Raw genomic sequence first — 16422 nt, 5'->3', positions numbered from 1 at the left:
TGAACACTGATTTCTGTATTGTAGAAAATGGTTGGCTCAGTACATATGACTTAGCACTAGAGTCTAAACTGGCAACATCTACAGAACTTCAGAGTCTCCTTTTTCTTTAATTTTATTTTTTTATTTTCAGAGAGACAGAGAGTGAAAATGGGAGAGGGGCAGAGAGAGAGGGCTCTGTACTGTTAGCACATGGTGCTCAAACTCATGAAACTGTGAGATCATGACCTGAGCCGAAATCAAGAGTCAGACACTTAACCGACTGAGCCACTTAGGTCCTCCTGAATCTCCTTCTTTCTAATATGGCCTCCTCTTCATCCAGGGAGCTTTCACTTGCATATTTGTGTAGGTGCTTCTGTGCTCTCTGACTCCCTGATGCTGAAAATATAGAGAACATTTTGAGAATCAGGGATCCTTTCTCCTGGACCTCTGTTGTAGAGTTCTGTCCAGCGTGAGTGCCATACTCTAGAATAATGAGAGTTTAGGGAATTACATGTATTCTGCTACTGTTATAATTGTAAATTTTCTCCCAGTAGACTTTATATTTCCATGTGATTATAGTAGTGTAAGTGCACTTGAAACAGTGGCAAATTAGTTAGCTGATGTTATGGAAGTCTAGAGGGAGAATAAGGCAGCATGCAGGCTCCAGCAGCTGGCATTTTAGCTTTGTAGCCCTAGAAAATGGAGGAAGTGTACAGTTACAAGAATTTATTAGGATGTTACTAGAATAACATATCTGGCATGAAACCAGAGTTTGCTCTGAAATGGAAAATGGAAAAACTACTTGCCAGTCAACAGAAGCCAGAGTATAGACATTGACATTAAAAATTGGCATTGAGAACTTTAAAAAATTGGGCAAATAGGAGATTAGATACAATTGAATGCAGAATACATAAATTGGAAGACAGGTCTGAGGAAACTAGACAGAATGCATAAGAAAGGCTAAAGATAAACATACAAACAAACAAAAAAGAGGGATTAAAATACATAGCAAAGGAAAACAAATTTCTAATGTAAAATAATAGGAGTTTCAGAGGAAGACAGCAAAGAGAATGATGAGACAGTATAAAAAAAACAATAAACTAGACTGTTTTCAAGAATAAGTATAGATATTAAACCTTAAACAAATAATCATAAGAAATCTCAAGTGTGTTGGAAAAATTTTATCTCATAGGTGTGTTATGGTGAAATGTAGAGTTTGAAAAACAAAAAGAAAGGAATTTGACACACCATGGGCTTCTCATCAACAATAATAGAATACATATGACAGTAGAAAATTGTTCTCAAAATTGATGAGTAGATGAAATATAATTATTACTCTAGAAATCTTTAACCTATTAAATTGCATTAAAAATGAGGAAGAGATAAAAATATATGTTAAAACAAAAAGAATGAGTTCACTGTTCAGAGAACCTCACTGGAAAACTACGTAAGATGTATGTCTTGTATTGCAATCATTCACAACATTCATTCTCACTTGTCTTATTTCCTTAAAAAAATTCTGTTTGGAATAGAATTTTACTGACCTTTCATTTTCAAGTACTTGATATCTTTCTTACCTGCACTTGTATATTTAATTATATGTTCACAATTCTGCATTCTGTCCCCACCTTTGACATGCTTTCCTATAAGTAGAAGATATTTTCCCATTGAATTTGGGTTGGCTAATTAATTTGCCTTGATCAATGGCATGTGAAAGATTGTGGTTTGAACCACATCTGAGCATAAACCTTAATAAGCTTGTGGTTTAGCTTAATTCTCTTGTGCTTGGCTCCACTCTGATAAGAACATCATTTAGAAAGAAGCTACTCCTTCAGTCTTATGAGAAAACACTGGAGCTTAATACAGTTGAGTACAGCAGAGCCCAGCAGAATTGTACCAAGCCAGAGTTAATATATAAAGTGAGAAGAAATAATGTTTGTGATTATAAATTATTGAGATAGAATTCATTAGCGATAGAAAGTGACTAATAAACAAAGTGAGTATGCATACTACATTGTATCTCTCTAGAAGCAAGTTTCTGTCAAAAACACCACCACTGCCATTACCACCCCTGCCACCACTACTACAGCAAATTATGTGAAATTGTGTTTGAAGAAGAAAAGCGTATGGAGTGAAGCTTATAGGATGCTTGAAAATGACTGTGTTCTGCTTTGGTAACATTTTAATGAGATAATTTATAAGGTAGAAAATGTACCTAAAGAATTCATGGCTTCAGAAGAGGTTTTATGAAAGCATGTCTGTAATGTGAGTTGATTGCTATAAGCTGCATTTGATTAGATACTACAAGAAAGAGATGAGTACAGAAAAAAAAATATTGGCCTATTTTCTAGTAAACATGAAAAAGATGGAAGAAACCAAAAATTTCATGACTTTGAGGGTTGAAAATGCAAAGGATTCAACAAATAAGTTAGCCTCAGAACTTTAGGGGCAGGAATTCTTGTAATGATTGCACAGAATAATTACTGAATTGCCATGAATGGTTGACATTCTTTTCCTTTAAAATAGGGCATTTATTTTTTTTATTATTTTGTCCTTATATATCCTTAATTGTATATTGAATGGTGGTGGGCAAATAATATGTCTTTCTAATTCAGTGGTCTCTAGATCAAGAAGACACCTGCTCTGGTATGACTGTTTCACATGATTTTGAAATTGAAGCCTGGGTCCATGGTTTAAAGAGATTTGGGAGTATCAGGAAGCAGATGAAAGGATTTTTATCCATAAGAGGCACACAGATATTTGTGACTGGAGGATGGAATATGAATAGATTGTATTATTTGTTCACAATGGTTAATTCTTTTCCGTCTCTCATTATGTTTTGCTGTAGATGGCAAATATGTCCCTGGTGTTTTAATTCTGTACTTTGCCAATGACTTTGGCCAACAGAAGATACCATGCTTGAAGAGAAGCTTTAACTTCAATTTAGTGGTTTAATTCTGTGTTCATGATCTTGCCTCCTCCCATCTCCTTCCTTCCTTCCTTCCTTCCTTCCTTCCTTCCTTCCTTCCTTCCTTCCTTCCTTCTTCCTTCCTTCCTTCCTTCCTTCTTCCTTCCTTCCTTCTTCCTTCCTTCCTTCCTTCCTTCCTTCCTTCCTTCCTTCCTTCTTTCTTTATTTTTCTAGTAAAAAAGGAAGGTGGTTTTTATTAAAGCATGGGACAGGGCACCTGGGCAGAAAGAGCTGCACTGGGATTGTGAGGAACAATTGATTATATACTTTTGAGTTAGTGGGGCTTAGGTAAGTCTTTAAGGAATTTGGAAGTAATGGTTCCAGGACCATGAGGTACTGACAGCTCAGAGGCTGGAGCCTGCTTCAGATTCTGTGTCTCCCTCTCTCTCTGCTCCTTCCCCACTCGAGCTGTCTCTCTCTCTCTCTCAAAATAAACAAGCGTCATTTTTTTTAAAAAACGATTAGGTCATTTACTACTGTCTAGCAAAGCATGTTATGAGACCCTAAGATATGTATCAGTAAACCATATGTTTGGAAGATAAATCACTACCATAAATCTTATGGGGCAGAGATAAAGAAAATTTCCAGAGGGATTTTGATTTGTTAAAGGAGACTGACTTATAGGATCCTGGAGATTGGGCTAATGTCAAGCCAAGGTTACCTTTTGCATCTAGCAAAGTATTAACATGAAAGCAGGTGAGTTCCTAGAGGAAAGTCACTCTACCTTTCTCAAGTATTTGTCAATAGGTTGCAAGTTATAAGGAGATTTAATTTTTTCTAATTTTTTTCTTTTGTTCTCTACATCATTTCCCCCTAAACAATTTTGACCCTTAAATCTTTAAGGTTGCTGAGAGTGGAAGGTCTTATCTTCTGTAACTTCTTCCTGCTGAATAGGGATGTCGAAATGTCCCTACCTGTGGGTCAACGCTGCTCAGTTGGGGACTAATATATAAGAATTATGAAAGGCAAAGGCAGCTGAATCCAAGGTAGACAGTATATTTGGATATCCCGAATAGAAACGATCATCTGTCGGATTGAAGTTATGTCAGTAAAGGAGTCTCATGACCAGATGGAGAGACATGGGAGAAAAGAGCAAAACATAATTAGAATAATATTAGGAAAACTTCACTCAAATATGAATCCTATGATAGTTGACCAAAATCCTCCTCCAGTCCAGGAGTTTAACCAATCATTAAAGGATAGAGGGATTGTTTAAAGTGCCAATTTGAGTATTCATGCCTTCTAGTAACCCTGTCACATTTCTGTGGTAATCTGGAGTATATACATTACACTCTTTTAATAAAGCATAGGTTCCTCCTTGAGCTGCAGTCAGGATATTAAGGGCCATTGGGTTGTAGAGGAGTACCTTTTGAATTTGTGGATGACTGCATGTTGAGCTTAAAGGTGGACATGGTGTGTTTGGCTAAAGCCTCTATTGGCAATTTTATATCAATACAGATAGCTCCTGAGACAAAAAAAAAATGGCTAAGGGATAAAACCATCAAGAAGCCATCTTTCTTTTATGTCTACACTTAACAATATCCTAATCACAAGGAATCACTGGCAAGTGGGAGACGACTTATCTGGGTATATGGGCATCCCCAAATGCATCATCCAATCCAATTATAAGGAAAATGGGGCCATAAGTCCATAGTTAATTCTATGGAGTGGGGTATGCTTCAGCTTTTAAGGAGTGATTTTGTCATTCCAGACATACAGAATTGGTCAAAGTGATAGTTGAGTTATGCAATTGTTGGGGAATCCATCCCATGTCCAGCTATTCAAATAATCATATGCCCATGGGTCCTTTTATTATCCCCACAGAATAAAAAGCATGAAGATTCTCTATACATGAGCTATTGTGGCAATTTCTCTCAAGTTTACCTCAAGTTGTCTAGCTAAGGCAAACAATATTCAAAGACAATCAGAACTAGAATTGAACATCCACAAAGGTGTGTTACTGAAGTCTAATTTTTCTCTCTAGAATTATCATCAATTCCAGAGATAGTCAAATCAAGACTATTTTGTTTATAAAACAGGTTCAGTTTCAACATGGCCTAATTATTTGCATAAGCTCAGCAATATAGATCTTTAAAATTTTGTTTTGCTGGAATTTTTTATAAGGAATCTTTACATTGAACTTTTAGTAGCCTCTCTAGACCAGAAGTCAATCCAAATACTTACCCTCAGACATACCTACACTACCTATAGATTTGGGTGAATTCCTCTTCTCAAGATCCCCAAAATATTCTGAGGTTCCTGCACCTGCCAGGAAGTGACATCCTTTACTCAGCTGGTAAGGCTGCTGGGAACTCTATAAGCAAGGTATGAGGCCAACACTTCCAATGGTCTTTATAGCTCCATGTTTCATAAAGTTAACCTTAGGCCCTTAAAGCTAACTAGTCATATCTGAGTCTATGCATATCTCTCTCAAATATGACATTCAAGTCAAAGCCTTGGTAAAATAACCAGAGTTTCCAGTGGTGTCCTGTTACAAGGAGAATGGATTCTTATTAAACTTAGGAAATAGGATTGTCATGAAAGAAAGCATACTCACTGAGACTTTTTGAATTTCAGAGGTCTCAGGCAGTGAGAAAAGTTAAATGCTTCAGTTTGTTCAAAATTGAATACTTTATCACAATTTGTATATCATAGATATCTTAAGAGAAAGTTTCCTAAATCTGGAAGAGCAAACCTTAGAGAACCAATAAGAGTCACTAAAACTAGAATCATTTTCCTCTATTCATTTAGTCCCATGTTACTAATTCTTAATCAGGTTTAATGTAGCCTTTTAGTCAGTTCTGGAAATTCTTACCCATTTTAGTTTTAGGATTTTAAAGATATCAAAAACCTGTATTTGTTGAAAAGCCTTTTCATGAATCACCTTGAAGATGAATACATTTCTCAAGAGCATCAGAACAGTAATTGTAAATGACAAAATACTCAAAAATTGAATGGTTAAAGATCTGAGAATTCATTATAATGCAATTGACAAGGAAATTCAGTTATTTCTGTGACATATAATACTTCAAAAGTCTGAATATTGAGTGATGACCTTATACCAGAACATAACATACCAAATAAACAAGTCTAATTAGTCAAAGAGACTTCGTTTACAATTCAAATATTGGTGAAGTTTGTTAAAACCTTCAGTTTTTAAAACCAGTGCCTAAATAGGATTACGGATTATCCAAGACCTGATGAAGACAAAGCACACAAACTGTTTTGGGGGGGGTGGTTTCTTTATATACTTATAGTTTTCATATAATGCAAGATAGAATTAAATATTTGCTGTTTTGAATTACTGAGATATTTTGGTGATTAATCAATACATAAATAGCTGACTTATAAACATACTACATCTGTTATTTTTTAGAATTCTCACTGTGTAATATAGTATATATTTTTTATCATATATTTTCCCCATTTTCTCTGTCCCTCATAAGAATGTACACTTTATACGGATGTTTTGTCTGTTTTTGTTTGCTTCTGTTTTGTTTACCGTATTTGCAGTAACCTGAAATTACACCAGCATGAGGTAAGTGACATTTACTGAACAAGCTGACAAACCTTGGCTGACCCAAAATTTCGTAGGGGCAAGTACAATTTCATAAATAATGAAGAACTTTTAAAGAAAAAAATTGGAATCGGGCAGAAAAAACAGGTATCAATATCCATTTGGTTTGACAAATAGATGCAGTGAATTTCACAGAGCACTTAGGAAGCACACCCATGTGTACCCTGGGACTGGGTATATGTGTATCGTACATTAGAAAACAAAGGCACTGGTGTCGTTGACCATCAACGTTGACCATCATTGTGAAAGTAGATAAACCGGCATCCTGAAGCTTTACAATTGGACTAAGATTTATATCTTCTTTATGCTTTAAAGGGAAATATGATTGTCTCATGGCATTAGAAGAAGGAAAGATTCAAAAAGCAAATACACTAAATATAAAATGATCAATGTTACTAGATAAACATTAAATTATTTTAAGCAAAAGATATAAACATAGGGAAATTACAGGTTATCTGGTATTCTAAAAACATTTACAATAATAATTATGCATAAAATAGATTAGAGGTTACAAAAAACTTTTGTATCCAAATGAAGAATGTTAGGAGCATATGAAATTATTGCAATGAAAGAAAAGATCATCTTTACAGAAATCTGGGGATATACCAACTATAAATGCTCAATTTTCTTTTTAGAACCAGTTAGAATTTTTAATAGAATAGAAACAGAAATAACTTCAATATAGTAGAAAACGAATGCTTGAAGTTTTGGATGTAAATATATTTTTGTTGAAATAATTAAAAACAAAAAGAGACACCATGATAATGTGTAAAAGGAGCTATAAGAAATCACCTAAGAGTTCTACAAAACTGAAAATGCTTAATTAAAATCAGTCTTGGAAGCAATAAATATCAAAAGAGCCAATAATATTAAAAACTGATATAAAAATAATGAAAGTAAGGAAAAGAGAAAAATCTTTTCACAGCACACAAGGAGAGAGAGATGTAGGAAGGACAGGGAGTGAAACTATTATGTGTAAATATCTCTTGAAAACCAACAAAAAATAGGGGTGCCTATGTGGTTCAGACAGTTGAGCATCTGACTCTTGATTTTGGCTCAGGTCATGATCTCACAATGTGGGATGAAACCCTGTGTTGGACTTTCTGCTTAGCATGAAGTCTGCTTGGGATCCTTTTTTCTCTCTCTCCTTCTGCCCCTCTCCCCCAATGGTACGAGTGCTCTCTTTCACTCTCTCTAAAATTAAAAAAAAATAATAAATTAAACACAAGAAATAAGTGTCTTGAAAGAAAACTTTTATGATTTGAAAAACAGAGGATTCAGATTAAAACATGTCAACAGGTTTTAATATTAGAACAACATCCAAAACTAAACCCATCTTGGCAATATTTATTATGAAGATGACAATAATTAATAAGTTGGGAGTGAAAGAAAAGAGCTCACCGAACAGCATTAAATCAGTGACTAGTTTTCTCTTCTACTGATCTATACACCCATCTCGTCACAGTATATCATGGTGTGAATGTGGATACAGTGGTTGGTTTGGGGGATATTTTTGTATCCCCCCATTGTGCATCAAGTCATTAGCTACGTCAGCCCTCAACAAAACAAAAATTAGTATAACCATGAAGGATTTTTCTTTTTCAAAAGTTATTTTCTGCTACAGAATTCAGATAGAATATCCTTCCATAGTTGATGACCATTAAAACAACTGAGGCTGTTTGGTCATAGCTCATGTAAATATAACCAAGATTTTTACTATTAGTGTGCTGGGACTGCACAATTATTAGATGTAATTATATTTTATAAAAGCAGAGCTACATGTAAAACAATAGAATGATTGCTTTACTCTTTTTTTTTAATTTTATTTATTTTGAGAGAGAGAGCATGCATGTGTGTGAGTGGGGAAGAAGCAGAGAGAGAGGGAGAGAGAGAATCCCAAGCAGACTCCAAGCTGATAGTGTCGAGCCCTAGGTGAGGCACTATCCCTTGAACGGTGAGATCATGACCTGAGCTGAAGACTTGATTCAGACACTTAACTGACTAAGCCACCCAAGTGCCCCAATGACTTCTTTATTTACTAAAGAATTTGAAAAATAAACTCCTGCATTTTAAAAACGTGTTGAGGGGGGTGCCTGGGTGGTTCAGTCAGTTGAGTGTCCAACTTTGGCTCAGGTCATGATCTCGCAATTTGTGGCTTTGAGCCCCCCATCGACTCAGTGCTGACAGCTCAGAGCCTGGAGCCTGCTTCAGATTCTGTCTCCCTCTCTCTCTGCCCCTCCACCACTTGTACTCTGTCTCTCTCTCTCAAAAGTAAATATTAAAAATATTTATTGAAGGGTGCCTGGGTGGCTCAGTCAGTTAAATGTCCACTTCTTGATTTTGTCTCCAGTCATAATATCATGGTTTGTGAGATAAAGCCCCACATTGGGATCTGGGCTGATGGCACGGAGCCTACTTGGCTTGGGATTCTCTCTCTCCCTTTCTCCCTGCCCTTCCATGGAGCTTTCTCTCTCTCTCTCTCTCTCTCTCTCTCAAAATAACTAAACTTAAAAAATCAAAAAATTCCATATATTGCATGACTTGGGTTTTTAATGCATAATTTACTTTAAATGTGTAAGTACATTATAAATGTGTGTGTATATATATAGTGTGTATACATATTATATACGTCGTATGTCATATATATGTGTATATATATATGTGTATATATATATGTGTATATATATGTGTGTATACACACACACATATACATATATATATATATATATATATATGTTTATGTATATATGACAAATTTTCTTTAGTAAATGTTTGAAGAAAAAGGAGGGAGCTGGTAAAACTCTACCCTTAATTTCAATAGAGATAATTAAGAATTAAGTCTCTTGTTTTAAATTTGTGTATGTCCTTACAAATCCAATTATGAAATTTATTTCTAAGAATTGAATGCATGATCTCTCTCTCTCTCACACACACTAATACATAAATGAAATGCAGATATGCATACATATAACATGTTTGTATGCACATACACACTATGTGTGGGCTTATATGCATGTGTGAAAGTACAATCTCGGTGGGGTTTTTTAATCCTTTTCCATCCCCTTGGAAATGTATAATGTTACACAGTATATAACCTTTTGGAGAACTTGCCGAGCACTCTGAGGGATATTTTGGCAACCACAGAAGTGCTGATTAGACTGTACTATAAATTATCCAAGATGGGTATTTTTTTCTTCCCAGAGGGAGTAATTACAGAGTAAAAATAATATGAAAGGCAAAAGGTCATTCACCATGTATTCCAAGATTCTAGGAGTTATGACCTTTATTAATCTTACGTAGATAAAAGTGATTTTTTTTCCTAAATAGTATACTGACTCTATCAATTGAGCCATATCATGTATAACAATGGTATAGCTTCAGGCTGTTAGTCAGATATTTACATTATGAATCATACCCTTTAAAGTTTCTCCCAAATGTTCTTCAAGCCTATAAGGAATGGCAGCTTTCATAAATAACAGGTAAATGAAGGTTCATATGCAATTATTATACAGAGATGATAATATATAATTATTTATGGACTATAGGCTCTCAGTTTTTAGGATTCTTAAAGGTAATTTTATATGTTTATGTCTTTATGAGTGGTATTTGCATTTTTGTTAGAATTAATATTTAGAGTAAGTTTTGTCTTATATCTTTTCTTATTTTAGAATAATTCAATATATTTCCTCCCATGGCTAATCACACTATACTAAAAATGTCACACATAAAGATACTATATTGGATTAAAGTTACAAATGTGCATATGAATGTTATGTTTATGTTAAGCACAAATATTAATAAAGTGCATAAGCTTTAAATACACACAAGGCTCTTTAGAAGGAGCCTGGTCCCAGAGATCTTAGATTCTTTGAAATTATTTAATTCATGGCAAGTCTATTTTTTATATTCTTTATGATCTTTATTATCATGCCCATCCAAGTCATTGAGTTAATCTCCATTTATCATTATATATATACATGTATATATGTGCAAATATGTTTCCAATTACTTCTATTAATCCTATAATTCTCTCACTAGAATATCACCTTAGATACACAGACACACACTCAGAGGTTTTATTTTCCAATTTGCTGATATTTCTTATCTTATAGAGATGATCATTATCCATTCTCTTTTTTGATTCGCCTATTGATGGATACTTGAGTTGTTTCCATATCTTGGTCATTGTGATTAATGGCTACAGTGAACATATTAATATAGGCATCTCTTTGAGATTCTAATTTCAATTCTTTGGGATGTGTACCTAGAAGTAGAATTGCTGGGTCATATAGTGGTTCTACTTTTTTTTTTTTTTTGAGGAAACTCCATACTATTTTCCATAGCTGCTGCACCATTTTAAGTTTCTACCAAGAGTGTACATGGGTTCCAGTTTCTCCAGAACTATACCAACACCATTTATCTTTTGTGTTTTGATAATAGTCATTCTACTAGGTGTGAGGTGACGTCTAAATGTAGTTTTGAGGGCACCTGGGTGGCTCAGTGGCTTAAGCATCAGACTCTTGATTTTGGGTCAGGTTATGATCTCATGGTTTGTGAGATCAAGTCCCTCATCAGGCTCTGAGCTGATCTTTAGATTCTCTCTGCCTCTTTCTCTCTGTCCTTACCGCACTTGGACTCTTTCTCTCTAACTAACTGACCGACTAACTAACTAACTAACTAAATAAATAAATAAATATAGGTTTGAATTGCATTTCCCCATTTCCCTGATAACTAATGATGTTGAGCATCTTTTATGTAATTGTTGGCTATTTATATGTCTTCTCTGGAGAAATTTCTGCTTAAATGGTTTGCTAGTTTTTTAATTCCCTTTTTTTTTTCCTATTGACTTGTAGAAGTTTCTTATATATTTTGGAAATTAACCTTTTATTAGATCTATGGTTTGGAAGTGTTTCCCCCCCATTCTGTAGGTTACCTTTTCATTCTGTTCATTGTCTGCTATGCTGTGCAGAAGATTTTAGGTTTGATGTAGCCCCACCCATTTGATGCTTGTGCTTTTGATGTCATATCCAAGAAGTAATTGCTAAGCTGATGTCAAGATTTTCTGTATTCACCTTTATTTCTTTAAGGAATTTTACATTCTTGAGACTTACATTTACATTGTTGACTCATTTTGAGTTGATTTTTGTGTATGCTATAATGTAGAGGTCCAATTTATTTATTAATTTATTTTGGATGCATCTATCTAGTTTTCCTAATACCATTTGGTAAAGAAACTGTTTACTCTTGGCACCCTTATCACAGGTCAGCTGACCTTATATGCATAGGTTTAATTCTGGGCTCCCTATTCTGTTTCATTGGTCTATATGTCTATTTTATGCTGATACCATACTGTTTCAATTACCGTAGCCATATAATATATTTTGGAATCAGGAAGTTTGACGCTCCTTGCTTTGTTTTTTTCTCAATTGCTTCATCAATTCTGTGTCATTTGTAGTTCCCTAGTCTAAGAGATTTGTTCTATTTCTGTGAAAAAAAATGCTAATAGAATTGTGATTGAAATGGCATAGCATGACCTGCAGATTGCTTTAAGTAGATTTTTCAAGTATGATGTTAGCTATGGGCTTATCATTATGACCTTTATTAAACTGAGGTACCATCATTCTATCATTCTATCATTCTAGATACACACACACACACACACATACACACACACACACACACCCATATGTGTGTGTAGTGGAATATCACGCAGACTTTTGGAAAAGAATAGGGGTACCTGGATGGCTCAGTCAGTTAAGTATCCAAGTTCGGCTCAGGTCATGATCTCACGGTTCGTGAGTTCAAGCCCCGCATCAGGATCTGTGCTGACAGCTCAGAGCCTGGAGCTGCTTCAGATTCTGTGTCTCCCTTTCTCTCTGCCCCTCCTCTGCCCATGCTCGCTCGCTCGCTCTCTCTGTCTCTGTCTCTGTCTCTCTCCAAAATAAATAAAACATACTTTTTTTAAAGAAGAGAGTCCAGCATGTATGACATGGGTGAATCTACAGAACATTATCTAAAATAAGTCACAGAAGGACAAAAACTGCATGATTCCACTTATACAAGGTATCTAAAATAGTCAAACTCATGGAATCATAGAATTGTATTGTGATTGTCAAGGGCAGGGGACTGAAGGAAATGAGAAGTTGTTTTTCGATGGGCATAAAATTTCAGTTATGCTGGATGAATAAATTGTAGAGATCTTCCATACCACAGAGTAACTATACTTTACAATACAGTGTTGTGCACTTCAAAATAGGTTAATAGGGTAGATCTCATGTTCAGCCTTTTTACCACAAAAGCAAAATAAAACAGAAGCAAAAAACACAAGAAAATTAATAACTTGATTTTGGTGATGCTACTGCCAGTGTTTTGTGTATTTATACCCATGAAACTGTACATATTAAATATGTTCAGGTCTTTGTATACCAACTGTACCTCAATGAAGCTGTGTTGTTGAATTTTTCTTTCAAGAGCCTCGCCATAATTATCGTCCTGGAATTTTATAGTATTTTTTATGTACCTGGCTATTTATACAGTCCTTAGAAGTTCTAAAAAATATTCTAAACATCTTCTGACTTCTGAATAAATCTTACCTGTCAGCTATTTTCTAGTTATTAGGAGACAATTTGAATACTATTTACAATTCACAAACTCTCAACTATATGAAAAAATAAATATTGAAATATTAATCTTAATACACTCTATTTTGCCTAATGGAGCATCGCGAATGGGGAAGAGGTACGATGCTTGCAATGCTTAGAATGTATCAACAAATATCAGGCCTTCCTCTGAACATGATTATCTTCTTCCAGGGATATCCTTCCCCTTATAAGACACAACCTAAATGTTTCCTGGAATGTGAGTCTTTTATGACTAATTTATACAATTTTTTGTAACTTTCTTTGTAAAAACAACCTGCTTTGCAATAACACTAGCATAATAATTTTATGATTGGTTTATTTATTTCTGTGAACTAAGACTTCTTTTGTTTGTAAGTTTTTATCCCAGTTTTAATTGGGTGAGAGTCCTTTGGGAGTCTTACAGAATTGTGGTAGGTTAAGCCATTATTTAGAGACCTTAGCAACCAGGAACTTGACTTCCTAGCCTTTCTACCATAGAAAGAAAATGTAGGAGATATGTTTGACTTTTTTTTATCTAATTTTTTAATAGAATAGTGCTCTATTTTATGTAACTGCCTAGGAACATTATGGTGTTTACAGAGATTCTGAAAATTATTATAGCTTCTTTCTGATACTGAATTTTACCCTGAGATTAGGTACTTCAACATGAATTTTGGAAACATGACTATTGTCAGGAACCCCTTCCAACATTTCATACCTTTGCCACCAAAAAGAAACTAAAGGTCTCTCCTCATTCCAGTTCTCACATTTTATGGAATGTTCCCTATTTGAATCATTGTGACTCAACTGCCAACCTTTCACAAATCAACTGCAAGCAGAAAGGTGAAGTCCTGTAAGAATTTGAGCCTCATGCTCTTTGCAGGTCAATTAAATATGTCAGGAGGGATAGAGTGTTCTGCAATATGACAGATCCTGATAAAACCACATGATTAAGGTCAGAGGATCATGTGTTTCATAGAGGACGGTGGTCTATCCAGGAAATGTTAAGTTGGTGAGGACTATTGAACTAAAAAATAATGTCAGGTAGCATCTCAAATGTTTATAGAAGAGAACTGGGAAAAAATCTTTGTTGAATTTTGAATAAACAGACACATAAATCAAATAGAACTTTAATACAAACAATTGTATCTTTAGAAACAGATTAGATCACTCCACACATTTACCAGATATGTTAACTTAAAAAAATATTATCATACCATAACTAACAAAACATTGGTTTAGGGAAATTACTTTCATATAGGCTCCACATTCACTTATCTGTATAGTCTAATTAAATCCATGCCTAATGTTAAATCACCATTAATTTAGTCTTGGTTGAAAGTCTTTTATACAATTATATTTTAATTCAAGGTTTCCATTATTTATATTGTTATTTGAGATTTGCTATAAGTAATACATTGTTTTAATCTGTTTCTAACTGGTCAGTGAAACAATGGTACTGATGTGGCCATTATGTTTCTTAGTACCTATTTTATGAGTTTCTATAAAGAGAGTTCTAGGAGCTCTCCCTGAAGGAATTTAGTATCAGGGCAAACTTTGACATTTAAAAAAGTTTCTCAGTGTAAATATTTAGTATCAGGGCATACTGAAAAAGATATGTCTGCATATGGGATCATGAGATTTATAGAGTCAATAGTGTTTTAATGTTTTTTGGCTATGGGATATATATGTAAAAATTAATTCAATCACAAATAAAACATCATCCTATGTAGTCATTATATTTATCTTTCTCATTCTGTAAGTTAGTCATTATTTTCATTTTGATGACTTTATTTTATTCAAGACTTTATTGTAAAACCACTTTAAATTCTTTTTAGAAACTGATCAAGAATACAGGGTAATTAAGTGCATAAATACATTTACTGTCTCTCTGTCATGGCTTATACATTTCATTAAACCTAAGTTTGTTGATCAGAATAATAATCATACTTGCAGGTACATTATATTGTTTTCTCTGCTTTCACTTTGAATTTCAGGTTTTCCAACTCTTATATTTTAATTTTGCATGCTACATGGAAGGAGAAATGCTTTGGGGATTTCGTTACTACTTGACTAATTTAGTTTTTGCTCAACATAAGAATGCAAATCTGACCTTCATTATCTTTTATCGGTTGCCTATGAATGTAGAGTTAATAAAATATTTTATATTAAGATCCCTACAAATTATTTTTATATAGGTTATTTTACATATACTTTAAAGTTTATGTAATCTAGTATTTCACTACTAAGCAGTTTATTGATATTTAAAATCTGAAAACACATCCATTTTCTATATTACTTAATACAATGTTTGTTTGAATATGTAGTCTAACCATTTTAATGTCTTTTTTCTTTTGAAACTACATTTTTGTGAACCCATTACCATCAGAAAATTTTAATTTGAAATATTTTTCAGAGCACTATCAGCTGTATGTTCCTGAGTCAGCTCAAGTTGGGTCAGCTGTTGGGAAAATAAAGGCAAATGATGCAGACACTGGTTCAAATGCTGACATGACCTACTCCATCATTAATGGTGATGGTATTGGGATATTCTCCATCTCCACTGACAAAGAGACCAGAGAAGGGATCCTTTCTTTAAAGAAGGTAAAAAGAGCATACCTTGTCTGATTTAAGCAATTCATCCATTTTTCCATGAATTATCCATAAAGGTATGAATAATCCATATTGTCAAGTCATTAATATGCTAAAATATTTCCTCTTTAAGATGTAATTACATTTTAATTATGGCTCTGTCTGACTTTTTGGATCCTCTCTTAGAAAAAAAATATATATGACATATATATGGAAGGTCTGATGTAGAATGTATCATGATAACAGGCTTATCGTGAATTCCAGTTCTATTAATGCTCTATTAATGCATACAATATTAATTATTTTATGTTGTACTAACTTAAGTAACATTAAGAGATTTTTCTAGCTAATGTAAAAATCTTCACCATGTTCGCTAACACTCACTAGGATACAGGGTTTTGTTTGACAGTCATGGATTCATCAAGACAGCTCTAGTGGAACCCTTAACCTTCTCCCTGACTCTTTTTTATTGTAAAGAATTTGTCATTGGACTAAATCTATCTATTGCTTTTCGCTTTTAAGAGTACATTATGTTTATCTCATTGTAAAAATGAAATGGAACACAGATATTAGCAAAGAAAGATTTAAATATGACTCCTAATGCAGAATGTCTTAGTCTTTAAATATTGAATGATTTCAGCTTGGAAACCTAGTAACATTCAGATCCCTGGGCTTTGCCTTCATAT

General features: G+C 34.1%; 1 protein-coding gene across 7 annotated transcripts in view; it reads left to right on the top strand.

Annotated features, from left to right (window-relative positions):
- CDH18 (cadherin 18) overlaps window positions 1–16422 on the top strand; it is a 992712-nt gene that overhangs the window by 885654 nt on the left and 90636 nt on the right. For all 7 annotated transcript variants that reach the window (XR_008423672.1, XM_019450749.2, XM_019450750.2 and 4 more), the window contains one exon: window positions 15561–15748. Coding sequence is in view for 6 of the 7 variants with exons in the window: in XM_019450749.2 (XP_019306294.1) it covers window positions 15561–15748 (188 nt within the window). In the remaining variant the exon portion in view is untranslated. The remainder of the gene's footprint in view (window positions 1–15560; window positions 15749–16422) is intronic.

This window comes from Panthera pardus, unplaced genomic scaffold (assembly GCF_024362965.1).
Source record: "Panthera pardus isolate Hobbes unplaced genomic scaffold, ASM2436296v1 HiC_scaffold_2, whole genome shotgun sequence".
NCBI classification, from domain to species: Eukaryota; Metazoa; Chordata; class Mammalia; order Carnivora; family Felidae; genus Panthera; species Panthera pardus.
This window is presented reverse-complemented; position numbering and strand designations above follow the sequence as displayed.